The sequence below is a fragment of the Oryctolagus cuniculus genome, chromosome 18, assembly GCF_964237555.1.
Source record: "Oryctolagus cuniculus chromosome 18, mOryCun1.1, whole genome shotgun sequence".
Lineage (NCBI taxonomy): Eukaryota > Metazoa > Chordata > Mammalia > Lagomorpha > Leporidae > Oryctolagus > Oryctolagus cuniculus.
The window spans coordinates 2,827,881-2,855,292 of NC_091449.1; the positions used below are offsets into that span (position 1 = coordinate 2,827,881).

The window sequence follows — 27,412 nt, forward strand, 5'->3', positions numbered from 1 at the left end:
ATTAGGAATAAAAACAACAAAAACTGTTGGTCTTCTATCAACAGATTAGCAAATGAGTATATGTATATGTGTTAAAACAAAATGGTCAAAATATCTTTACCCATGGTAACCAACAGTTTGTTGAATGAATCAAATAATGGTTCTAATCGTGATGATGAGAGCTTATACTCTACTATCAAGTCCACCTTTTACAGATGGTATAGTAAGGCATTAACAGACAGTTACTTCCCCAAGTTACATACACAGTAAGGGGTGGAGCTGGTGTTGGAATCCAAGAAACCCACTGGAAAACTAGCACACAGTAACTCCTGGAGCAGCCATGTCTTCAGACTCGTATTTATTTCCTAGGTGAGAGGTGCAAATCTTTGTACAAAGAAACAGTCACACGTGGGTCAGATCTCAGCTCTGTAGCTTATGTGATCCTGGACAAGGTGTTGATCCATCTGAGTCAGCATAGCACAGCAGAACCTTCCAGTAGGGTTGTTGCCCAAATTAAATGATATTCTCCTGCTACCCTACACATTAATTCTCAGTGTTGGGTGAATGGAAGAACCAAGCAGTCCACCATTTCAACAAGTTGAGTTTTATTATAGAAACACTGGAGAACGGTTGGCAGTGGTCTGGAAGAGACGTATCTGGAGCAGATGCACGCTCAGCTGCTTTCTGAGCCCTCAGACACCTGCCATGACTCTGGGCAGGCAGTGGTGTTCCTCAAAGGGCCCATTCCACTCCCTCCACGTCAGCAAGCCATGGGACAGAGAGTACCTGGGAGGTGGAAGACTTGGGAAAGTTGAGCTGAGGTGGAGCAGGCTCGCTAGAAAGAACAGCAGGGATCGTTTCTAAGGAACAGGACAAAGGGAGAGAAATGTGTCCGTGCGTTTGTTTATGCCTTCATACATTCTCAAGCTTCTTGCCTTGTGCCATCCCCCACCTACTCCCATAGGGCTTGGCATGACCACCCCCAAGCTCACCACTTACCACTTTCACCCTGGACCACAATCCTCTTTCAACTATTTTTCCCTCCCCCCACCAGGCTGTCCCACCAGCCAGAACACACCCCTCTCAGACCTCATCAGGGCTGGCTCTTCCTCATCACTCAGCACAGCTGTCTCCTTCTTAGAGAAGGGCTCTTCCAGCCACTCGGGGAAGAAGCCACCCCTACAGTCCCACTCTGTCCACAGCACCTGTGAGATGGCTTATTTGCCACTGCCCCACCTCCCTCGAGAGGTTGCTTCCTGAGACCAGAGGAGGCCGTGCTGGTCCCTCGTCCCACCACACTGGAGGTGTGCAGAGTTATGCAGGAAGTAAATATACAAGGGTACTTCAGAAAGTTTATAGGAAAGAAATCGAAATCCATGCATGTTTCTTTCATAATATTTTCTATGAACTTGTTTTAAGGCCCCTCACATTCAAAATTTTCTGCATTAAAATAAACATCTTTCAACTCCATTTTCCATGAACTTTTTGATGTGTCTTCACGCCATATAAGGTTTGCTTGTGGGTGCTGGAATCCTGGTGACGGACTGGGTTTCATCTTGCTCCTAGAGGGGCTCAGTCTAGTGGTCTGCAAACTGTGTTCTAGGGAGCCAGCTCCAAATTTGGAAATTTTTTGTAATTGTTTTTCCAACTGACATAATAAAGTTTACCATTTTAAGCATTTTCAAGTGTACAGTTCTCACTGTGCAACCATCACCAGTTTCAAACAGAGCACTTTCATCAACCAGAAAAACGGCTCATGAAGCAAGTACTCCCTTTCTCCTGCCCCTGCACCTCTGGCAACTACAGATCCACTCTCTGCCTCTGAACCTGCTTATTCTGAGTGTCAGCATAAATGGGGAGGGGCAGGGAATGCTGAACGGCTACAGAAGTTATTTTGAAATGATGGACATTTTCTGTAAATGGATAGTAGTAACGGTGCCCTACACTGTGAGTACTAAACTAATGGTAAATTTGTGTTTTGTGCATTTTGCCACAGTTTCTGAAAATCGACAATAAAATGTGTGGAAGAATGTGTGAGTTCCTCCAGAAGTACATGTACTGTGCTTCACTGGACTTGTCGAACAGTGGCTTGGAATTACAGGGGATGCACTCAGGACTTCCTGCCGCTGTGGGATTCTGTAACTGGAGCTTGCAAACCCACCTACCATTCCCAACCTCAAGTGCCAGGCGGTTGGAATGAATTGCTCCCCGCCCGCCCAGCCCCAGCATGGGCAGAGTCCCCTTTGCTGCGTGGCATACCTGATATCCAGTTCTTGGTTGCAGTAGTGGCAGTAACACTTGGGAGGTTGACAAGGCAGGGAATGGGAACAGAGGAAGAAGCAGTTGAGGTGAGGCCAGTAAGCTCCCTTCCCTGCCTTTCCTGCCTTCCTCCATCTCCGCTCCTCCCCTCCTATCGTGACTTCCTGTGGTCCTGCTGACCTGTCCAGCCTAGCCTCACCTCTCACTGCTCACGTTCTACTTCATCGTCCAGCCAATTGTCCTCACACCACAGGCAACACCATCCACTAACCCAGGGATGTCTCATGAAGTTGGGGCATGGAACAACATCCCTGGTCTCCACCTACTAGGTGTTAATAGCACTCCCTCTCCTAGTTGTGACAACCATATGTGATCCCAGACACTGCCAAGTGGCCCCTGGGTGGCACTCACTCCTGTCTGAGAACCGCTAGTCTCTCCATGGGCTCAAGTTGAAGTCTGGGGCCCATCTCATTTACTTCACACCACATCCTCCAGCAGTTCTTTGTGGAGCTACTGTAAATGTCTCCTCATCTCCACCGCCATCACCAGATTCCCTGCCCCGACTGTGGGACCTCCACCTCTCACTCTGCCCCCACCACCGTCACCAGATCCCCTGCCCCGACTGTGGGACCTCCACCTCTCGGTCTCTGCTTCTACCACTGTCACCAGATCCCCTGCCCCGACTGTGGGACCTCCACCTCTCACTCTGTGCCCCCACTGCCATCACCAGATCCCCTGCCCCGACTGTGGGACCTCCACCTCTCGGTCTTTCTGCCCCCACCACCGTCACCAGATCCCCTGCCCTGACTTTGGGACCTCTACCTTTCGGTCTCTGCTTCTACCAGCATCACCAGATCCTCTGCCCCGACTGTGGGACCTCCACATCTCACTCTTTGCCCCCACCGCCGTCACCAGATCCCCTGCCCAACTGGGATCTCCACCTCTTGGTCTCTGCTTCCACTCTTGGCCTGATTCCTGCTGCCTCTGCACACATACCACCCAGAGCAATCTTTCCACAACTCAAATCAGATCTCGCTGATGGCTCTCCACCACCCTTAGAAGAGAATTTTCCCCTGGCCCTGGCCTGTGAGGACCCTGTGCTAGCTCTGCCCCTTGCACACAGTGCTTCTCTTCCTCTGAGCCTACCTTGCATGTTTGCTTTGCTCCCAGTAGTTGTCCCTGAGCAACTCATGACCCAAGATCCTTCTACCCACACATCTCTGTCCAAATTATCTCCCCGGGAAAAGCAGCCCGCTGCCCTGCATGTCCTGTGATATCACCCTGACTTCATGCATTGGTTTTGGAGCTTGGTGCTTGTTTATCCATAGTCCTTCTGCCACTGTCATGTGAACCCTGTGGGCTCAAGGACCTCATGGATTTTGTTCTCTCCAGAACCCTCAGCACCTTGCGTGGGCCTGCTACACACATGTGTGAGGAACAGATAGATGACTACTTCTTTCTTGCACTTTGCCTTATTACAAGTCTTTGCACACGGTGGCCCCTCTTCTTGGGAGCACCCTTCCCTCATTTCTGCTCCTCAGTAGCTAATTCCATCCTTCCCGTTAAGAGAGAATGAAGGGATCTCTTTGAGGAAGCTTCCATGAGCTCACACCCACCCTTCCTCAAGGAGGAGGATGGGATAAGAGCAGTCACCTACTGCACTGACAGCCCTGGCGGACCTATGAGATACAGCCACTCGCTAACGTGGGCATCTCCTGGGATGCCCATCTCCCTCGCAAAACTAAGACCTGCTCAAAGGGGACTTGTTCAGTAGAATCCCCAGCAGCCATAAAAGACTTGGTCCCGGAAAACCTCCCTTATGTGAAGACAGACAGAGAATGAGAATGAGGAATGGGCATATTTCACAGAAAACCCCAGGGCTGTGCTGGTGCAGAATGGAGTGGCTGTTATCCCAGCCGTGGGAGGGGAGGGTGCTCCGCGCAGAGATCTCTCTCCTACCTTAAATGGCCTGGAACGGCTTGGGCTCCCTTTGTTCCCCTTCTGTCTGCATCACCTCCTCTTCCTCTTTCTTCCTAGCCTCCCCTACTTCTCCCTCTTCCCTCCATAATAGAAAGACCGCCGTGGGAATGGACCCCTCCTTACCCAGTCTCCTTTGTTGTAGGACGTGAAGAAGAAGGTCATCATCATGTAGGCACATTTCAAAAAGTTCCACGAGTTCCTCCTTGGGAACGGTCTCTTGGAAGGGGTGGTGGCTGGGGTGAGCTTCACTGGAGAGAACCGACAGGCATGGCTTCACTGAGGGCATGGCCGCTGCCCTCTGCGAGTCTTCGTTCTGAGCTGCACGCCCCACCTCCACCTGCTGGCTGTTGCTGCTGCTGGCTTTCCCCCATGCGAAGTAGTGCTCACCGTCCCTGACAAAGTGTCCGTCTTCTTCTTGAGCTCTCTCCTTCCTCACCTCCAAACATTGCCAAGTCTGCCTCCGTGTTTCCCAGCTCTCTCACCAAACCACCTGTCCTCATGGTCCCAGCCTCCCAGGCTCTCTTGGTCATGATTTCAGCCCATCATCTGGCTGACCATCACTTCCTCACTTCAAACCTAACGGGATGAGTGGGAATTGGGCGCTGTGGCTTAGACACCACGTGAGATACCTGCATCCCACATAAGAGGACCTGGGCTCAAGGCACCCTGGGAGGTAGCAGGTGATGATTCAAGTAATTTGGCTCCTGCCTCTCACGTGGGAGACCCAAATTGAGCTCTGGGCTCCTGGCCTTGGCCTGGCAAAGCCCTGGCTGTTGTGAGCACTTGGGGAGTGACCCAGCAGACACAGGATTTCTATCTTTCAGTCTTTCGACAAATAAAAACAAAAATTTGTTTTAAAAAAAAAGGTTACAACCCGGGGCTGGCGCTGTGGCATAGTGGGTAAAGCCACCTCCTGCAGTGCCAGCATCCCATATGGGCTCACTGCTCCACTTCTGATCCAGCTCTCTACTATGGCCTGGGAAAGCAGAGGATGGCCCAAGTCCTTGGGCCCCTGAACCCTTGTGGGAGACCAGAAGAAGCTATTGGCTCCTGGCTTTGGGTCAGTGCAGCTCCAGTCATTGTGGCCATCTGGGGAGTGAACCAGCAAATGGAAGACCTCTCTCTCTCTCACAGTCTACAACTCTAGCTCTCAAAAAAAATTAATAATTATATCTTTAAAAAATAATAAAAGTATTACATCTAGAAAATGAAATTTTTACAAATAAACATGCCTGTTTAAACAATTCCTAAATCAAAAAGGTGGGACATTACTAGTATAAAGGTAAATGCAAATGAAAAATAAATAATCCTCCCTATTGAGAATTAGGACAAAATTTCCTCTGCCTTTTTCTTACAGAACCCAGTTTAGAAAACTTGTCTCTTTGAAATGGGTACAAATCTCTTCAAAAGCCAACTAAGCACTTTGCCAGTAGTATGACCTTGATTATGACCTCGGATGTTTTTCTCAAGGACCTCAGAGCCATCTCTTGGAAGCCTAAATATTGAGGAAGGTAGCACTGCTTTTCTCACAGTTCCTGAGAGAGGGGCTTTGGTGGGTATCTCGCTGCAAGTTGTAAAGCCGCCTGCTGCTTGCTAGACGGGAGAAGTGAGTCTTGTCTTTGGATAAAGCTGGCGCAGATGGTCACCTTGACTGCCAGGTGATGTAGCCAGTTTGCTTCCCAGCTGCTCCATTTCCCCTCCAGCTCCGTGCTAATGGCCTGAGAAGCAGTGCAAGATGGCCCAAGTGCTTGGGCCTCTACACCCATGTAGGAGACCCAGAAGAAGCTCCCAGCTCCACCCATTGTGGCCATTTGGGGAGTGAACCATTAGATAGTTTGTCTGTCTCTCCCTGTCTCTAACTCTGTCTCTCAAATAAATAAATTTAAGAAAAAAGTTATGTAGTCTTCAACCATTCTTTAGTGGTTATAGATTATACCATCCATCCTCAACATAATAGGTTTTAATGCTATTTCTTTTACCACTTATTTATTTATACTACTTACTTAAAAGGCAATGTTACACAGAGACAGGGAGAGATGGAGAGAGATCTTCCATTCATTTGTTCACTCCCCAGATGGCAGAAACAGGAGCCGGGAGCTTCTTCCAGGTCTCCTACATGGGTTTAAGGGCCAGAGGACTTGAGCCATCTTCCATTGCTTTCCTAGGTACATTAGCAGGAAGCTGGATTGGAAGTGGAGTAACCAGGACACAAATCAGCACCTATATAGGATGCTGGTGTTGCAGGCAATGGCTTAACCCTCTATGCCACCACGCCAGCCCCCAGCACTTCTTTAATACTACTTATTGTTACCACTGTTTCCACGCCTCTGTGCAATGCTAAGAACATGTTAACATCTTCCTGCTCCAACCTTGCTATTGTTACTATGAATTTTCTTAATTCCTGCTAGATACTAGTGTTGTTTCATTCCCTTAATGTTCATTTTTACTTAGCCATGTATTTGCTTTTTCCATTGTTTTTAGTCCATCTTAGAATTCATGGTTCCATATGGGATATCTTCTTTCTTCCTGAAGTATTTCCTTTCGTGTTTCCTTAGTATACCTTAACTAGCAACAAATTTTGTGTTTGGATTTTTTTCTGGAAAGTATTTTGCATCCATTTCTAAGCATGCGGAGTCCAGGTGAGCAGTCCTCTTCCAGCTCCGGAAGCCTCTCGTGCCCTCACCTTCTGTCTCTGATCACTCCCACTGAGGGGCTGCTGTCATTCATCTCTGCTCCTTGGATGGCAATGTCTCTATTGTGGGCTGAGTTGTGTCTCCCCCAGAGACAGGGTTAGGTCCTAACCCCCAGTGCCTGGGAACGTGAGTCTAGTTGGAAGCAGGTCTTTCCAGACAGTCAGTTAAGGTCAGATCCCACCGGATTAGGGTGGTGCCAGTCCAGCCACTGGTGCCCCATCAGAGAGGGAAGGTTCGGATGCAGGGCGCACAGGAAGAGCACGGTGTGATGGCAGAGGCAGTGACGACAGGTGCTGTGATGAGCCGAGCAATGCCGGATGGATGGTGACCACCGGAAGCTGGGAGAGGCAAGGAAGAGCCCCCTCCCTGGCGCTTCTGAAGGCGGCACAGCGGCCCCACGCCGACTCCAGACTTCCGGGCGTCATTGCCGTGAGACGGCGAGTTCCTGCTCCTCGAAGCCGCCCCAGGAGACAGATCCCGGTGTCTCTGCTTTGCACCCGTGTTCTGCAGTGTTCTAGGAACGCTTTTCTGTGTAGTCCTTGCCCTTGAGGTTCTCAGGGTTTTAAAAATCTTTTGCTTGATGGTGCCTTTGATCGGTATGCAAATTTCTCAGTCACGAACCCACCTGATATTTTCTCGGCTTCGTTGTCTCTTGCTTCTCCTTCTGAAATTCCGATTTCACACAGCACAGCTTTTCACTGCCTCATACGTCTCTGTTGCTCTTGTCAACAGTTTCCAATTTTATCCATTGTGCTTTGATTTTCATGTTTTCTCCTGACCTGTTTTCTAGCTCCCTGGTTGTCCTATTGCTAAGCCCAATAGAAGAAATTGAATTCTTAATTTCGGTTGCATATTTTAAATTCTAGAATTTCCATATTTCATGTCATAATTTTCTGGTGGAATTGTCCTGTCCTCTTAATAATCCTGGTTATCATAAAGCACTTATTTTCGACATCTGGGTCACCTGAGGTTTCTCTTCCCTGGTTTCATTTCTTTTGGTTTTCAGCTGCACAGTCCTGTTACTCAGGACTTCTGGAAATGGCCAGAGGTAAAGAGAGGGTCCGGCAGTCCGCAGAAAGCACATGAGACGAGTAAAGATGTGCCCCTCCTACCTCAGTCGGGTCTCCTATCCCAGAGCCACACGGTGGGGCCCGCCTACCTCAGTCGGGTCTCCTCTCCTAGAGCCACACGTGGGGACAGGGCGGTCTGCAGGCTGCGGTACCTTTCGTGAGAGCAGCCTCTGGACACAGGGCCTCTAACCTGGACCTCCTGCGACCCTCTCCTCTGGAGTCTCCATCACAACCCAGACCAAAGGAGCCCCCACCTCTGGGTGCAAAAGGCAGGGCCCTGGGGCCTGCGTTGTGCCGTAGAGAGTTAAGCTGCCACCTGCAATGCCAGCATCCTATATGGGCACTGACTCAAGTCCCAGCTGCTCCACTTCCCATTCAGCTCAAAGTGCTTGGGCCCCTGCACCCATGTGGGAGACCCAGAGGAGGCTCCTGGCTCCTGGCTTCAGCTTGGCCCTGCCCAGGCTGTTGTAGCCATTTAGGTGTTTTGTTTTGTTTTGTTTTGTTTTGTTTTGGTTTTTGGTTTTTGGTTTTGTTTACAGGCAGAGTTACACAGTGAGAGAGAGAGAGACAGCGAGAAAGGTCTTCCTTCCGTTGGTTCACCCCCGAAATGGCTGTCACGGCCGGTGCGCAGTGCCGATCTGAAGCCAGGAGCCAGGTGCTTCCTCCTGGTCTCCCATGGGGGTGCAGGGCCCAAGCACTTGGGCCATCCTCCACTGCCTTCCTGGGCCACAGCAGAGAGCTGGCCTGGAAGAGGAGCAACCAGGACAGAACCGGCGCCCCAACCGGGACTAGAACCTGGAGTGCCAGCACCACTGGTGGAGGATTAGCCTAGTGAGCCACGGCGCCTGCCTGTTGTAGCCATTTAAAGAGTGAGCCAGCAGATAGAAGACCTCTCTCACTGTTTCTCCCTAACTCTGCCTTTCAAATGAATAAAAAAAAATTTTTTTTTTGACAGGCAGAGTGGACAGTGAGAGAGAGAGACAGGGAGAAAGGTCTTCCTTTTGCCGTTGGTTCACCCCCCCCCCCAATGGCCACTATGGCCGGCGCACCACGCCAATCCGAAGCCAGGAGCCAGGTGCTTCTCCTGGTCTCCCTTGTGGGTGCAGGACCCAAGCACTTGGGCCATCCTCCACTGCACTCCCGGCCACAGCAGAGAGCTGGCCTGGAAGAGGGGCAACCGGGACAGAATCCGGCGCCCCAACAGGGACTAGAACCCGGTGTGCCAGCGCCGCGGGTGGAGGATTAGCCCAGTGAGCCATGGCGCTGGCCATAAATCTTTTTTAAAAAAGAAAAGAAAAAGAGAGGGCAGGGCCCCAAGCACTCACCTTCTTCCTTGCAGTCATTTGTTTCTTCTAAAATGGGGAAGGAAGGAGGAGGGGCAGCAAGAGGAGAGAGAAAGAGAAGGCAGGGAGGGAGAGATGGGGGAGGAGGAAGAGAGGGAGGAAGAAGGAGACAGGGAGGGAGAAAGAAGGAGACAGGGAGGGAAGAAGAGAGGAAGAGGTGGAGGGAATAAGGGGCAGAGGGAGGGAGGGAAGAAGGGAGAAAAAACAAAATACTCACTGAATTATGAAATAGGTGGAAACTGTAATCAGTGATCTTGGGTGCATTGGGCGCGGAAAGAAGGAAATGCTATGGGCCTCCTTGGTGTTCCTTAGTCCCAGCACTCCCCTGCCTCGGGGCCTTTGCACATGCTGTTCCCTCTGCCTGGAATGCTCTGCCCCCTCACACACATCTGGCTGCCTCACCTCCTTCAAGTCTGCTCAGATGTCACCTTCCCTGCTGGTCCTTTAAAAACATCTCAGCTTCTCCCACATCCTTCCCCTCTGCCTCACCCAACAGCTGTGTAACCTGCTTCTTTATTGTCTCCTTTCTTTCTCTTATTGGAATGCAAGCTGCATTCAGGCTCATATTTCTGTCTGTTTTATTTCCTGCTATATCTCTGATACCTAAAATAAGACTCAGCATAGAGTAGCTAACATTAATTGATATTTGTTGGACGAATGGAAAAAGTTAACATTTTCTGCTGCCAACAATGGTTGGTTTGATGTTATTTAAAGTCTTCCAACATAAAAAGAAAAAAGTGAACAGCACTGTATTTCTGTGTCGGGGAGAATCACGGGGCCCAGTAGCCATCACCAGACTCACCACTCAACACCTGCAGGCTCAGCAAACCTGAAAGAAAGCAACAAACAAACAGAGTCCCAACAAGAGGCGATGAGACAAATACCGCAGACCAACGGGTTCAGCAACCTTGCCCAGAGCTGCTGCTACTCTGAGAGGTCCTACTGGTCTCCCTGGCACTGTCCTCACTTCTTCTCCGTCGGGCCATTGGCTTATATTATAATACAAAGTTCTGTCTTTTCTGCCGTCTCCATCAGATGTAATAAAGGATCTGTCACTTGTAAACCTCCTCCATCAGATTATAACACAAGGATCTGTCACTCATCTGCTCCTCCATCAGACTATGAGTTTATGGAGAGGTATGAGCAGGTGAGATTAAGGTTCCAGGTTCCCCATACTCTGCATGGTCCTGTCATATTCTAGGCAATTAAAAAAATATATATTCTTGATGAGCAAGCCCCAAGACATGTGTGCAGGGAGGTACTTACCTAGGATCTCTGATGTCATCCATTCAGAGGAAGTGTGGTCCAGGAGGTGGGCACAGGTCAAGGATGCAGACAGGGTCCAGAGTGTTGAGTCCCAAGGGCCGTGGAAGGAGAGGCCAGAGCAGGAGACAAAATCACACCATCAGAAGGCAGAGGGACAGGGAGTGGCTGGAACAGGGCTTAGGACAGATCTTAGCGAGCAGTTAGACTACAGCAGCGAACGGGAGCAGAGCATCATGTGGGTGGCGTTGGGGGACCTACAGTGGTCAATTTCTCAGACACAGGAAGTAAAATAGTGGCTGCCAAGGACCTGGGGAAGGGGGAGAGTGGGACTGGCTGCTTAATGGGTTTGGGGCCTCCTTCTGGGGTGAAGAGAAGTCCTGGCACTAGATTGGGGTGGTAGTTGCACAACACTGCAATTGTGCCATGTGTTACCATATCATATAAAGTGGCAAAGGTGGTATGGTTGGGTTTTTTTGTTTTGTTTTGTTTTAGATTTTATTTATTTATTTGAGAGAGTTACATATGGGGAGAGACAGAATGGTCTTCCATCTGCTGGTTCAGTCCCCAAATGGCCGCAATGGCGGAGCTGTGCCGATCTGAAGCCAGGAGCCAGGAGCTTCCTCCTGGTATCCCACGTGAGTGCAAGGGCCCAAGCACTTGGGCCATCTTCTGCTGCTTTTCCCAGGCCATTAGCAGGGAGTTAAATTTTAAGTGGAGCAGCCAGACTCGAACCGGTGCCTACCTGGGATGCCAGCACTGCATGTGGAGGCTTAGCCTACTATGCCACAGTGCCGGCCGTGGGTGGTAAGTTTTACGTTACATATTTTACCACAAAAAAATCAAAGAGAGCATGTGACTTCTTTGTCAAACAGTGACCTTTTTCAGCAATGGCCTCATGAGATAGCCAGAGCTGGACTCTGGAAGGAGAGTCTGGCTGTGCACAGGACAGTGAGCAACACAGCCACATGGTTAAGCCATAGCGTCAGACTGGTGTCCACCACCACCCACCTTGTGCCTCCAGCAAAGTGCACCGGCGCTGTGGCACAGAGGTTAATCCTTCACCTGCAGCGCTGGCGTCCCATATGGGTGCCCATTCAAGTCCCAGCTGCTCTTCTTCTGATCCACCTCCCTGCTATGGAAAACAATGGAAGATGGCCCAACTTCTTGGGCCCCTGCACCAGTGTGGGAGACCCGGAAGAAGCTCCTGGCTCCTGGCTTCCGATCGGCTCAGCTGCAGCTGTTGCGGCCATTTGGGGAGTGAAGCAGTGGATGGAAGACCTCCCTCTCTCTGCCTCTGACTGTAACTCTACCTCTCAAATAAATAAATAAAAAGTTAAAAACAGACACCCCACCTGTTCAAAGGTGAAAATGATGGAGCTATTATTCTTCCAGAAAAGGGTGGTCAGATTCTGAGGGAGGATCTGGGGCAGAGAAGAATGGGAGTGAGTGGAAGGGCCAACGTGTGCCCCGAGAATCTTACGTTTCAGTACTGTTGACACACGAGCATCCAGGAGGACATCCGGTCAGTCATTGGGCAGCAGCAGGCGTGCAGGTCAGGAGGAAGAGATAGGGTCAAAATGCCTCTGTCCTGCTCACCCACCCTGCTGGTCCTCAGGGCAAAGGGGAAATGGCAGTGCCTTCCAGGGCTTACGGAATGGGCTGGGGGATGGGCAGGGGGCTCTGGAAACTTCCAGGACACTTGACTCCTCTGGAGACACTGTTTTCCCCCAGGCAGAGTCCTCAGGTGCCCAGTTCCCTTAAGATATGCCCTTCAGAGGTTAGGGAGATGAGCAGAGGGGCATTAGCCAATGCCCATTGTTCTCTGTTGTCTCTTCCTAGGAAGTCTGGAGGGGGAAAGCTGAGGAGGGACTGGGCCACTTGCCCTTGGTTCTCCTTATTCCATGTCCTCCGCACAGATGTGCCCACCTCAGTCCTTCCTGGTGTTCTGGTCCTCAGTCCTTGAGAGTCCTTATGAAACCCTGCTCAACACTCGGGGACTTGAGTGGCTAAGGGCTCACCTTCCTGCCCACACGGTGTGGTGCAACTCCAGACCCACATGTGCCTGGGCACATCTCACAACTCCCTGTGCAATCACAGGATCAGGGAGTCTTCAGCCAGTCCCCAGCCTCCTTCAGGGATGGAGGCCATGGACAGAGGGTTTCCCTCAACCTGTGTCCTAAATTGAGAAGATCTACCTGGAGATCTCTTTCTTGTTTCCTCTCCTTCCCCACATCTAGAAACATTCCAGTTTCCAAAAAAAAAAAAAGGAAAAATAACTTACTTTTCACTGGAGCATACCGCCAACCAGCCATCAAGGAATCAATATGAAAAAATTAGCAAAAGACAGGGTCAGCATTAGCACCCCTCCTGTCCCTGGTCCATTCCTTTATCCATTCATCAAATATTTTAAAATTATTTAAAACTTTATTTTCAATATACCATTAAAGCACACCAAAATGGAGACCCACCCTGAATGATTCAGTTAGGCCTCCTATCACCTCAGCCTTGCTTGATCTGCAAACTTAAGTGAACCTTAGCTTGGGCTATTTCTTATAAATACCTACAATGAAAGACAAATAGAACTTAGGTTCACCAATCAGAAGCAGCCAACACCCCTCTATAACTAAGGATTTTCCAACAGTATAAACCAAATAAGGCAGCTCTATCGCTGTGGCCATCACACATTTTCTCTGCTTCACTTCCAGGTCCATCCTATGAGGGCCTCACTCTGATGGAGCTCCCAAAGCACTTTGGCCTGGAGCTCCCAACTCATGAATTGTTTGCTCAGATAAGCTCCTTGTAATCTCACTGTGCCTCAGTTTACCGTCTAAGCAGTATTAGTGATGCACAGAACATGGGCGAAGAATAGCACAGAGGAGTCCTGTGTCCCCATCACCCAGTTTCTCCCAGGGTTGGCCCCTGGTGGAATCAGAGCATGCTATCAAAACTAGCAAACGAGTGCCGGCCCAGTGCAGCTACCTGGGCTATAGGCCTTACCTAGGTCTCACCAGTCTTATATGCACTCGTTTTTGATGCTTTACTAAATATTTATTTGATAGTCAAAGGAAGGCTACTATAAAATATTGACATAATAATTATCTTTATAAATGAAGGGAGGGAAATGCATGTAGTAGGGAGTTTAGGTTTAAAGGGCTCAAGCAGGCCGGCGCCGCGGCTCACTAGGCTAATCCTCCGCCTAGCGGCGCCGGCACACCGGGTTCTAGTCCCGGTCGGGGCGCCGGATTCTGTCCCGGTTGCCCCTCTTCCAGGCCAGCTCTCTGCTGTGGCCGTGGAGTGCAGTGGAGGATGGCCCAGGTGCTTGGGCCCTGCACGCCATGGGAGACCAGGAGAAGCACCTGGCTCCTGGCTCCTGGCTCCTGCCATCGGATCAGCGCGGTGCGCCGGCCGCAGCGCGCTGGCCGCGGCGGCCATTGGAGGGTGAACCAACGGCAAAGGAAGACCTTTCTCTCTGTCTCTCTCTCTCTCACTGTCCACTCTGCCTGTCAAAAAATAAATAAAATAAAAAAAAATAAAAAATAAAGGGCTCAAGCAGAACAGGTGGGTACCATTAAATCACTGCCTCTCTGTCTCCAGGGCAGGCTGGGAATATGAGGGAACTTCCGAACACTCATGGAAAATGAAATGATCAGTTTCTTTCAGCACAAGGAATTTTTTTAAGTCCTTGAATACAAAGGATCTTCAAAAAGCCAATGAAAATGTGTGATATGAAAAAACTATGGATTTCAATTTTTGCATTAAAGCCTGTTTAACTCGGTTTTTGCACAAACTTTTTGAAGTAGGACTTGAGGCTAAAGAGGGAAGGTCAAGGGGAAAGCACCGTTTCCTTCCTCATCTGCTGCACCCTGGAAAGTGATGGTGCCCCCTGCTAGACCATTGGACTGTCGAGGTGAATTTGGCTGGCCTGTATGGCCAGGGTAGTGTGTGAAGGAACCATTACTTAGGAAGTGTGTTACAAACGCACACCTCGCTCCATCACATAAGTCCTCCTCCTTAGGTCTGAGCTGGGACCCTAGAACTGGATTTTAAGCAAACGCTGAGAGGTGTTGCTGTAGCTCAGACATCAACAAACTTTCTCTGTAAAGAGCCAGATGGGAAATACTATAGGCTGTGCAGTCCATGTGGTCCCAGTTGCAACCACTCAGCTCTGCCCTTGCAGTACAGAAGTGACCCACAGACAGAACGTGAATCAGTGGGTGTGGCTGTGAGTAAATGAAGCTTGATTGACAAATCAGGCAGCAGGAGTACCGGTTTGCAAAACCTGCTCTATCTCAGTGGTTCTCAAACCATCTGTACCAAGTTCTCAAAAGCACCTGGGAAACTTTTCCAAAAACAGTCATAGATCCTAGCCTGTGGTACTCTCATGCAGATGGCTCAAGTGAGGCACAGAAATCTATTTTTTAAAGTTTTTGATTCTCAGCTAACTTGGTGGGGGTGGGGAACTTGGCTTCCATGTGCTGCCGCAAGAGTTCAGCTATAAAGGAAGGTGCTGCCATATTGGTTTTCTTCAACTCCTTTGATGTGAACGTGGATTAGTTGTTGCAAAGGCATTGTTTTCTTTTAAGAAACATTTCTGTTGCCCAACCCTGTGCCATGGACCTAAAAGGTCGGCAAGCCTGCTTTGTCTTCCGAGGACACAGCTCCACCATCCTTCTTCCTCGGGATTTTCCCTCCATTCTCTAAAGGGTCCAGCTCCTTTCTCGCCTCCAGATTCTCACTTTTCCTTCTGGAAGGCTAAAATGAGGGGGGCTCCTTCTCATTGCAGCAACTTATAGTAAGAAATCTAACTTGAACTTGTAGATGTGCTGGTAATGGCTTGCAAGAGATGATTGTTACAATTGCAGGAATTTTACATGCCAACTCTTAAACCGTTAGCAGCATGAAGTCAGCCAAGATTAGAGTATTTATATCATGGAAGATGACAGTGGCTGGGACCACCATTGTAGTGCAGGTTAAGCAGCTGCATGCAATGCTGGCATCCCATGAGTGCCAGCTGGAGTCCCAGCTGCTCCGTTTTCATCCCACTCCCTGCTAATGCACCTGGGAAAGCAGCAGCAGATGGCCCAACTACCTGGGCCCTGCCACCCGTGTGGGAGACCGGATGCAGTTCCAGGCTCTTGGCTTCAGCCTGGCTCAGCCCCAGCTGTTGCAGACATTTGAGGAGTGAACCAGCAGATGGAGGATATCTCTCTCTCTCCTCCCTCCCCTGTTCTCATTGTAACTCTGCCTTTCAAATAAATATTTTTTTCTGAAAAAAAAAATACAACTGCTGCCAATCATGTTTCCCACAGGTTTAGACTTCACCATTTTCTGTTTGTGCTGATGTAGTCCCAGTCAACAACTAGTGGCCAAGTGCCAGGGCCTGGACCAATCCTACCCCCAAATTTTGGAAAGGAATGTCAAGCCTGGATTGGCTTATGAGAGTCTCATTTCAGTGACACAGACTGTCAGTACTTACTTTCTTCTTCTGTTCTATCTGGGGGCGAAGATGCAGGCAGCCAGGTTCCAGGGGAGGAGAGGAGTAGAGAGGAAAAACAGGCATTAAAACTCGAGTCCCAGACACCAGTAGAAAAGCATCCCCGACCCATCAGGGGAGCAGAGGTGGAAGTGCTACTGGAGATGAGGAAACACAACCCACGGGTTTGACAGCTGAAGGCACAGACGCATTGATGCAGTCACTTGGTCTCCTAGCAACTTTTCTGGAGCATCTGCTGTGTGCTGGGCATTAAGCGAGGTACGGAGGATGCAACGGAATGTGACAGACAAGATCTGTGGGCTCAGGGGGCTTACAGTCCAGTCAGAGAGGCAGGCAACAAAGACATCCCAAAGTAGGGGATTATGGGATGAGAGTTCTGGGTAGACCTGCAGGGTACAGTGGGAATCTGTAAGGAGGGGATGGCTGCTGACCTTGTGGGGGTACCAGGGTAGGCATCTTGGTGGAAGTGATGTTGTGTCTGAGACCTGAAAGACGAGCAGGGGTTAGGCAGGTAAAGGAATTTGGGAGAGGAGGGAGAAAAGTGCCCCTGGTGGGGGGAACAACATGGGCATGGGCAGGAAGGAGCCCAGAGCTCCAGAAGGATTGGAAGAGGTCTAAGATGACCATGGCACAGACACAGCTGGACAGTACAGGAGGTAATGGTGCACAGCCCCCACAGGGACTCGGAAAGACTCCAGAATTCATCCTAAGAACAGTGGGCCCTCGGGGCCGGCACTGTGCCGCAGCAGGTTAACGCCCTGGCCTGAAGTGCCAGCATCCCATATGGACGCCGGTTCGAGACCCGGCTGCTCCACTTCCGATCCAGCTCTCTGCTGTGGCCTGGGAAAGCAGTGGAAGATGGCCCAAGTCCTTGGGCCCCTGCACCCACGTGGGAGACCCGGGTGAAGCTCCCAGCTCCTGGCTTCCGACCGGCGCAGCTCTGGCTGTTGCAGCCAATTAGAGAGTGAACCATCAGATGGAAGACCTCTCTCTCTCTCTCTCTCTCTCTGCCTCTCCTGTAACTCTGACTTTCAAATAAATAAATCTTAAAAAAGAGAGAGAGAGAGAGAGAAAGAACAGTGGGGCTTCACAGCAGGGCCTCACTGAGCAATCTGGACCCGTGCTCAGATCCTGGCACCATGGTCTTCAGCAACTTTATGTCAATCTCCTCCTTGTACAATCAGAACCATAGCTGAGAGATCATCCTGGAGCCGAAGTGCCTCCCAGAATGCCTCAATGTCAGTGCTGAAGTTGGAAAAATCCTGGGCAAATGCAGACAGGTGGACTGCCCTGGACCAGGGTGGTGCCCGTGAGGACCTGCAGGTACACTTGCTCATCTGAGGTGCTGACTGACGTTTTTGTTAGTTTCCACTTTGCCGATGAGGCTCCACTTCCTGGTGAGCCTCACTTTTCCCCATCTGTACTGTGCACATGATCTCCAGGCCTGTGGGTCTACGACACCTGCCTCCCCCACTCTCAACTCAGGCTGACTCTGCAGGTATTAGAAGGTTAACGAGGGATTATTATTATTATGCACGATATCATATGTAAAGGGAAGGGGCTTCAAAAAGTTCATGGGAAAATGGAGTTCAATGGTAAGTTTGTCCTGCACAAGGTCTTGAGGCCCATGCACAGTTCTTACATAGTATGCAATTCCACGAACTTTTGGAAGACCCCTCGTCATGCCTAGTGATGGTCACGTCAGATCTCACCATAATGCCCATGTGAACTTGATCTTTGGCTTCATGGCAGGCACATCACATGTACAATAAGAACATTTTGTTTATTTTGTGAAGTCCAGCTGCCTTCCTGGGAGGGAGATTCTGGTATTTCTAGGTGTGGTGGGTTAGCTGACGGTAGGCGTCAGGGGGAGCTGGATCCTTTGCTTCTCAGAGGAGGAAAGGAGAGAAGGAAGGAGAGGAGTAGAACTGGTGAGAGGGGAGCCTTCCACTCAAGGCTGTGACTGTTCCTGGTGCTCTGACCTTCATCAGAACTCAATAATTGTACATAAGAACAGACTTCCTGGTTGACAAAATAGTGCACACAGGTGTTCACCCACCCAAATAAAGAAAACTGAGGAACTGTCTTTGTAGGAGAAGCAGAAACCTCAAGGAGGTCTTTGGACTTTAGAATCCTCAGAAGAGTGAGACGAGGGATTGGAACCAGCTTCAACCAGCTTCCTAACGCCTGCATTTTCACGGCCAGCCTGTGCAGTGTGTTCGGACTTTCCCTTGGTGATGTGTATGATAAACTATGGAGCTGGGTTGTGTTTCTGGGACCCCAGCTTATGATCACCCTGCCAGGCAACTCCAGTAACAGGGTATGAACCTTGCATGATGGCCAGGAAGCAGATTCAGGTGGACTGGATTCAGCTTTAACTCCTTAGTGCCACATGGTGAGAAAGCTTTTCCTTTTCCATTTGTCTTTCAGTCAGAAAGAAAGTCTTGACATGATGCCGACTCATCTTTAACACCTCTCTAACACTGACACTAACACTTGCCAACTTTCTCTTCTACCAAAGAGAGAAACTCGCCTTCAGTGAAAAAACTCAGCAGAAAACAGTGCCTTGTTAGGATTTAGCAAGGTTTTGTTTCCATTACATTTATTTTTATTGCAATTTTCTCCTGATGACAAGTGATACTAGATTTCCACTTAAGTGACTTAGTAGTTTGCTTTTCAAGTTGATCTATTTAAGAAAAAAAAAAAACTGAGTTCACTTAAAGAAAAATAGAGCCAGTGCCACGGCTCAGTAGGCTAACTCTCCGCCTTGCGGCGCCGGCACACTGGGTTCTAGTCCCGGTCGGGATGCCGCATTCTGTCCCGGTTGCCCCTCTTCCAGGCCAGCTCTCTGCTGTGGCCCGGGAGTGCAGTGGAGGATGGCCCAAGTACTTGGGCCCTGCACCCCATGGGAGACCAGGAGAAGCACCTGGCTCCTGCCATCGGATCAGCGCGGTGCGCCGGCCGCAGCACGCCAGCCGCGGCGGCCATTGGAGGGTGAACCAACGGCAAAGGAAGACCTTTCTCTCTGTCTCTCTCTCTCACTGTCCACTCTGCCTGTCCAAAAAAGAAAGAAAAGAAAAAAAAGAAAAAGAAAAATAGAAACATGAGTATTGTTAGTACTCCAACTGGCAGTCTATCTTTGAAAAAGCATGGAGGCTCGTTTGAAAGCATTACTATTAAAAATTTAAAAGTTTGATAATATCCTGCATTGCTGAAGGGATGGAGCAATAGGTATTCTCATGGGCAGTTTGTGCGCGTGTGAATTGAAGTGTATACAGATTTAAAATGCAGATACCTTTAACCCAGCCATTTACCTTGAAGGAACTTAACATATTTCTTTGAAAAAAAAAAAAGAATCAGTGATTCTATAAGGATATTTGTAATGTCATGAAAACAAACAAAAGCAAGTAAAATTATATTAGGAAAAAAACCCTAAATATTCATGAACCAGAGACTCATTAAATTATCAATAGGAATTGAGTATTACTGAAGTAGTTGAAGGAAAGAGGTCAGATTTTATTGATGAAGCACACGTTGTAACTCAAAAAGTTATAGACATATATGAGTATTTTCCAGGTCCACATATTTTTAAAACCTAAGAAATCCGTAGTCTAACAATTATTAGGTAAAATTCCAGCTGTAACCTTATGTAGTAATAAGTATTTTCATTACATTAAAATGAACAAAACATATGATTGGATAATACTGGAAACTTTTTAGACTATAAATAGGAGCACAAATAGCTTAATTACCTGTACACAAGAGAAAGCCCAGGACCAAGTGAGATGACCCCACACTTACCATCTGGGGACAGCCTGTTCATCAGACCTGGGGAAGAGACATAACTGATGAGGCACAGACACAACAGAAAGAAGTATTCCCAACTGAGGGGTTTTCTCCACTCAACAGACTTAACACTCATAGTGTGGCTGTGCTGCCTCAGACATGACTCAGGGTTTCCTCAGTTTCTCACCAAACCCTTGTCCTAGCTCCGTCACAGCAGGCATCCCTGAATCTAATGTAAGTCGCTTTCTACTCACAGTCATGCATTGCTTACTGATGTGAAAACGGATTGTTAGGTGACTTTGTCATTGTGTGAACATCACAGAATGAGCAAATTCATAATACTACAAGTTACAGAGGATAACATCTCATAGGATCCCCATCACATGTGTAGTCTGTCCTTGACATGTCGTTACGAGTGCATGACTGTATTTGTCTCTGTTCCCCACCAGACCAGGAGTTTCGAAAGAGCGAGCACTGCATATCCATTCTTGAGCTGCCATCACTTAGTCGTGAGTTCAGACACACACTAGAGGCTGAGTCATTCTTGCTGGAGGTTCCCCCCAGACTCCCAGTCCAAGGTCGTTTGCGAACATGGCAGGATATTTACCTATGATCCCTGGTTGCAGTCCATCCAGATGGAGAGTTGAGGTGGCAGCCAGGGTCACAGATGTGGCACAGAATGTTGGGCCCAAGGGATAAGGAGATGAAACCATAATTAGAAAACCGGAAACCAGCTCAGTTTCTGCGACCAGGATGGGAAGTAGACTGTGGGCCACGGTGAGCTGTTAGGAACTGAGGTCCGGACCCTGTGATTACTGAGTGCCCTTTGCCCTGCATGTGGAGGAGAGCTTAACTGAACTGGGAAGGGGCTTGGCCATGCACCCTTTCTCAGTCATGCTTGGAAAAGATAAAAAGACAACCCTGTATTGACTCTATAAAGAGGTGCCAAGCTCTTTCCTTCTATCTACTTCACACCAGTCCTCTGAGATCAGAGTACTGTTCCCACAGTGCTGATGGGGACAGGTGCAACTGAGAAATTACATGACTTGCTAAGGTGTAAGCAGTTGGTAAGTGAAAGAGCAAGAATTCAAACTCCAATCTCTCCAACTTCCTCTATAAATCTCCATTTACTGGTCCTCACAGTGAGACTATTAACTGGGGTGAGGCTTCCTGCAGACTGAGAAATCCTACTGAATTTGTTAATTCAAAGTGCTGTACAGGTCACAAAATCATACTCTGCCAGCACTTTAAGTCATTCAAAAGTCAATGCCAGGTTCTGCTCTCTGACCTCGATGGTTTCCTTTAGCCATATGTGGACCATCTTGAAGCTTGGACCACCAAAAAAAAAAAAAAAAAAAAAAAACCCACACTGTATTTCCAGGTAATGATTTCTTTTCTTGGTTTGGGGAGCTGAGGAGGAAGACCATATTTTGTTTTCATCAGAGGAGATGTTACAGTGCTCAGTTATTCTAGTTCCTAGATTAGAAACTTGGCTCTGGACGGCCAGGAAAAGGCTTGTTGAAAGCCAGCAGAAGTTACCCCTTTTGTACAAGGATAATGGGAACCGCAAGGGGGAGAGATGGAGGGAGAATCTTACCTTTCAGCACTGCCCGGGAGCAAGCAGCAGGAAGAAGAGAACGAATGTGGCCAGTGGAGATGGTGTGTCAATAAAGATTCAGAGAGAAAATGAAAATAATTAAGTCATTCTTTGCATCTCATTGCACCCACCAGGTCCTGAGGTAGGAGGAAGAGCCAGATGGAGGGGCTATCCTAGGGTGTTAGGCCCCTTTGGATACACACTTTTTTCAGAAGTCAGAAACCCCAGGGGTACCAGTTGTCCGGAGAATCCAGCCCCTCAACCCTCCATGTGAATTCTGCCATTGATTTTCAATGTCATCCCCACTTCTCAATCGGAGATCAGCACAGTTAGTTCTTGGAAAAGAAGAGGCTCATCCACCCTGTATCATGGTTTTCTCATAAAAATCCCACCAACAAATACAATCTAATACATTGTACGAAATTGTGCAGACCCAACTCATGTTGGGTCATTTAATCCCACTGAAAATCTGATCAAAGGCACACGTATAGACCCGGGAAACCACACAGGTTCTGTTTGTCTCTTTCATTCCCAATCTTACACATGCTTACAAAATCATGTTGGCCTCCTTGAGGTCCAACCCCAGTGATTTGAAGATTCTGAGCCTTGAGTCCGTGTGCAAAACTAGAGCATCTCTAATCTGAGAATGATGTTCTGCAGCTTTGCCTTTTTCTCTCAGTCCCTTCCTTCTCTGATTGATGGGTCCTACTTTGGGCTCCTCATTGATTTAAAGAGAAAGAGATGTGACTTACATTTGACTGGAAGGAGCGACAGAACCAGGAGTCAGTGAGCGAGTCCACATGGAAAACAAAAACGAGGAGGAGAGTTGGACAATGCTGACATGACCTGGCCCCGTCCAGCTCCACACGCTTTTCTTCACTCCTCCATGGGATTTGTGTGTTGCCGTATTGGGAGGGACTTTCATGAGAGATTGTTTTTATGTAGCTCAGCACATATAATTTGACAGAGATCAATACAGTGGTAATATTATATTGACATAGGTGTTGAGAACCCTTCTTTAACATTTTAGTTTTAAAAATTATTCTTGCAGATAAATATCTACTTATCTAGATACTAAAGTAGACATACCCATCTGGATAGATATCTAGTTATCCTGTATAGGTGTCCAATAAATAGATATCTATCTATATATGGATACAACCTAATACATACATATTCAGTCTTCTATATCTGTAGGCTCCACAGTCATGATTCAACCAACTACTGGATAAAAAAATACTTTTAAAAAATTACATCTGAGGGCCGGTGCAGTGGCCACTGTTAATCCTCCGCCTGCAGCACCAGCATCCCATATGGGTGCCGGGTTCTAGTCCTAGTTGCTCCTCTTCCAGTCCAGCTCTCTGCTGTGGCCTGGGATAGCAGGGGAAGATGGCCCAAGTCCTTGGGCCTCTGCACCTGCATGGGAGACCAGGAAGAGACTCCTGGCTCCTGGCTGCAGATTGGCGTAGCTCCAGCCATTGCAGCCATTTGGAGACTAAACCAATGGAAGGAAGACTTCTCTCTCTCTCTCTCTCTCTCTCTCTCTCTCTCTCTCTCTCTTCTCTCTCTCTCTCCCTCTCTCTCTCTCTCTCTCTCTCTGTCTGTAAACTCTACCTGTCAAAAAAATTTTTTAAAAATTTACATCTATATTGAACATGTTCAGGCTTTTATTCTTGTCATTATAATATAAACAATAGCATATAACAACTGCTTCCATAGCATTTATAGTGTGTTAGGCATCACAAATAACCTACAGTTGATTTAAAGTATTTGGGAGGATATGCCTAGGTTATATGAAACTACCTCAACATTTTATAGAAGGGACTTGAGCACCCTTGGATTTTGGCGTCCATGAGGGTTTTTTTTTTTTTTTTTTTGACAGGCAGAGTGGACAGTGAGAGAGAGAGACAGAGAGAAAGGTCTTTCTTTTTGCCGTTGGTTCACCCTCCAATGGTCGCCGCAGCCAGCGCGCTGCGGCCGGCGCACCGCGCTGATCCGATGGCAGGAGCCAGGAGCCAGGTGCTTTTCCTGGTCTCCCATGGGGTGCAGGGCCCAAGCACCTGGGCCATCCTCCACTGCACTCCCTGGCCACAGCAGAGAGCTGGCCATGAGGGTTCTTTTATGGCTGAATAATATGCTGTTACAGGCATAGATAACATTTTGTTTATCATTCATCGTCAGTGGATGTTTGCATTATTTCTACTTTCTGGCTCTTTTGAATAGTCCTGCTGTGAGTATCACTTTTTCTGTTTCTGTCTTAATTTCTCTTGGGCGTATACCCAAGAGTGAAACTGCTTGGCAGCACAAAGCTGAGGGACTTCTAGACTCTTCCAAAGCAGCAGTGCCATTTTCCATCGCCAGCGACGGTAGATGAGGCTCTGGCTTTGCCACATTCTGGTCCACACTTGATATCATCTATCTTTGGAATATAACCATCCCAGTGAGTGTGAGATGACATCTCATTGTGATTTTGACTTGCGCATTCCTGATGACTAATGAAGGTGAATGTCTTTTTGTGTACCGGTTGGCCATTTGTGTTTAATTTATAATAAGATAAATACATAGGCAGATTATTCACATTGGAAAGGAAAAGGCTCCCTGGGGTCCTGAGATCCTGAAGTTTGTGAGCCCCCAGCTAAAGGGACAGTGAGTCAAGGTGTCACTGCAGGGGATACGGATACCCGCCACCTTTCTTCCCTCTCAGCCTCCTTTCCCCAGAAAAATGAGAGGAGGAGGGAAGCTTCTTTTCATTGTGTACCTCAATATTAGACACAGATGGCAGTGACTTATCTTTACTAGTTATACCCCGACCCCAGGGCGAAGTCAGCACCCAGTCAAGGTCCCCTCCCCTCCCCAGGATTCCCAGAAGTGTGTAAGATCCGGAGGGGAATACAAGCATGGGGGTTCCACAGTTCTTACTTTTTTCTTCAATAACGACTGGGAGGGCAAAAGCGTCAGCCATCCAGTTCACGACAGGATGAGGGGGCAGAGAAAAGGGGGAGAATTCAGTGTTAGATTCAGATCACTGCAAAAAACAAGGGGACCCGAGCTGTACATGGGACCGGAGGACAGCTAAGTCACCCAATTTTTGTATCAGCAAAACTACTTAGGTCAGCCCATCCATCCCCCACCCTTCCGTCTGTCCATCTACCCAGCTGCCCACCTACTCACTCACTCGACCACCTGTCCATACATCCATGTATCCATGCACCCATCCACTCATCCTTCTAACCATCCACCCAGTATTCCCCTGGTACTGTTCTGGGCGCTGGCCTGCACTTGGTGCTGAAGATGCAGGTAAACAGATCCAAGCTCTGCTCTGAATGCATCTACAGTGCTGACTGGAAAGACAGATGCTAGCACAGGAGTAAAAAGGCATTCCAAGCCCTGTTCTCATGGAACTTGCAACCTGTCGATGTCCCTGTCAATGTTACAGGGACACTTCAGATTGAGTGTGTCCAAAGGGAAATGTGTGGCCGTTATTCTACTCACCAAAAAAATGTCTGTTAATGAAGTAACAATCCATAAGATCATATAGATATAAATAAATACTTGAATAAGTAAGTGGGGGAGAAGAGTCCAATCTTCATCAGCTTTGTGACAGAACTCAAGTGGTGCCCTTCCCAATGTACTTCCTGGTGTCTGCATTGCAAGGTCTGGGGTCTCGCTAGAACTCTCCAGTGATAGTGAAATGTGGACTCTCAGGCACTGTTCACACACGGCCTCATTGACTTGGAGCTGGGGATTCTTGTGACCCTCATTGGCCAGGTGAGGACGGCAGGGCTGACACAGGCAGTGCCTCTCCCCCAAAGTCACAAAGAGGCATGCAGACGTATGCCTGTCTGTCTCCAAGGATAGGGACTCAGCCACCCCAGCATCTCCGCCAAGGGCAATGAGAATGTCTAACCCTGTAGCAAGAAACTGCAAAATTCAATAGGTGCCCTCTGAATGCACCCACAGGTGTCTCCCCAACCTAAGGAGCAGCGCGGGGGAGATGAGGGGTGGGTGCAAGCATTACCTTGCCGAGGAATGCAGGCTTCTGCCAACCCCAGGAACACCAGGATCACCAGGGACATCCTCAGAAACGGCAGCGGTCGGCACATAGTGGGGCTAGGATTTGAGATGCACCTGCTCCTTTCAGGGCAAACGGGACTCTGATTACCTACCACCCTCCCAGACTCCAAGGGCAAGACTGACTGCCCACACATGCCCCGGAGCGTGCCCGGGACTGGCGGGTGTCCAGACCTGTGCCCACACTGCCGGCTGCCAGCCAAAGAACTGCTCCTTCCCACTGGCACCGGCTGCGGTATCTGAAAGAAACCTTTAGAACAATTTCATGCTGTGCACAATGCTTGTCATCCTACAACCCACAGGCCAAATCCAGCCAGTCTCTTATCTGTGGAGGGACCATGAGTTAAAAGGGACTTCTGCATTTTTTAGATGTATTTATTTGAGAGGTGGAGTTACAGACAGAGTGAGGGAGAGACAGAGAGAAAGGTTTTCCATCTGCTGTTTCGCTCCCCAGTGGCTGCAACGGCCGGAACTGGGCCAATCTGAAGCCAGGAGCCAGGAGCTTCATCCGAGGCTCCTCTGCAGGTGCAGGGGCCCAAGCACTTGGGCCATCTTCTGCTGCTTTCCCAGGCCATAGCAGAGAGCTGGGTTGGAATAGGTGCAGCTGGGACTTAACTGGCGCCCATATGGGATGTCAGCTCCACAGGCGGAGGCTCAGCCTACTACACCACAGCGCTGGCCCCAGTTTGTACATTTTTTAAATGACTGAGGGGAAAAGTGCAAAAGAAGAGTATTTCATGATGTACAAGCTATGGGGCCGGCGCTGTGGCTCACTTGGTTAATCCTCCGCCTGTGGTGCCGGCATGCCATATGGGTGCCAGGTTCTAGTTGCGGTTGCTCCTCTTCCAGGCCAACTTTCTGCTCTGGCCCAGAAGGGCAGTGGAGGATGGCCCAAGTGCTTAGGCCCTGCACCCCATGGGAGACCAGGAGAAGCACCTGGCTTCTGGCTTCAGATCGGTGTAGTTTTGGTCGTGATGGCCATTTGGGGGGTGAACCAACGGAAGGAAGACCTTTCTGTCTCTCTCTCTCACTGTGTATAACTCTGTCAAATAAATAAATAAAAAAGACATGACGTACAAGTTCCATATGATGTGAAGTCCAGTGCCTACTGTAGATGAAGTCTTACTGGGTCACAGCCATGTCCAAACATTTATGTATTTACGGCCTGCATGTTACAATGGCAGGGTTGAGCATTCGGGCAGAGATGATCTGGCCCACAAAGCCTGAAATATTGACTGTCTGGCCCTTTACAGAAAGTTTGTGGATCCCTATCCTAGAAAAACTGTAAATTTCAGAAAAGCAGCAAAACAATGCCTGTCATACTTCTACTTGCAGACTAATGTTATTGCCTCATTTTTGCATGTATTCCCTTCCACAGATGCCCACAGGGAGCACTTGCCATCTGTGTGCTCTTAGAAAGTGATTTAATCACTTTGCACCCAGGTTTCCTTGTCTAGGAAATGGGAATAATGGTATTTCCCTCCTAGGGTTGTCGAAAAGAGGCAGTATGTGCCTACCGGCAAAGCACATACAACAATATATACATTCTCCAAGTGTGTATAAACAAACAGAATGAAACATAGATATATGTCACACATACACATAATATACGTATGAGAGGCCTCAAAAGTCCATGGAAATAGAATTAAAATGTAAATTTATTTTGGTGCAAGAAATGTTTAAAATCCATGCGCAGTTTTTTTATAAGTCACGTTTTCCACTTTTTGGAGACAATATATAGGCAATACCTGCACGTTATATACACACTTGGTACCTAACATGCATACACACCTCGAGACATCATCTCATGCATCAAGTATTTGAACTGCTTTATCATTTGCACATGGTGGCTACCAAACATTTCTCCAAGACTT

At 48.6% G+C, this 27,412-nt stretch overlaps 1 protein-coding gene across 1 annotated transcript; it reads right to left on the reverse strand.

The window, feature by feature from the left end:
* Positions 1 to 582: 582 nt before the first annotated feature.
* On the reverse strand, positions 583 to 25,600 carry EDDM13 (epididymal protein 13). Its single transcript, XM_070063468.1, has 6 exons — positions 25,486 to 25,600; positions 10,127 to 10,153; positions 9,307 to 9,333; positions 4,342 to 4,466; positions 2,239 to 2,276; positions 583 to 839 (listed from the first exon to the last, which is right to left on the reverse strand). The coding sequence occupies exons 1-6, from the start codon at positions 25,568 to 25,570 to the stop codon at positions 815 to 817; spliced, it is 327 nt and encodes a 108-aa protein (XP_069919569.1). The 5' UTR covers positions 25,571 to 25,600; the 3' UTR covers positions 583 to 814.
* Between the last annotated feature and the right edge of the window lie 1,812 nt (positions 25,601 to 27,412).

Coding starts and splice junctions, on each gene's coding strand:
- EDDM13 (XM_070063468.1), bottom strand. CDS start 25,570: ATGTGCCGACCGCTGCCGTTTCTGAGGATGTCCCTGGTGATCCTGGTG. Junction 10,154..25,485: donor AGCCTGCATTCCTCGGCAAG/GTAATGCTTGCA, acceptor GCTTTCTTTCAG/GTTTGCTGAGCCTGCAGGTG. Junction 4,467..9,306: donor AAATGACTGCAAGGAAGAAG/GTGAGTGCTTGG, acceptor GGTTCTCTCCAG/TGAAGCTCACCCCAGCCACC.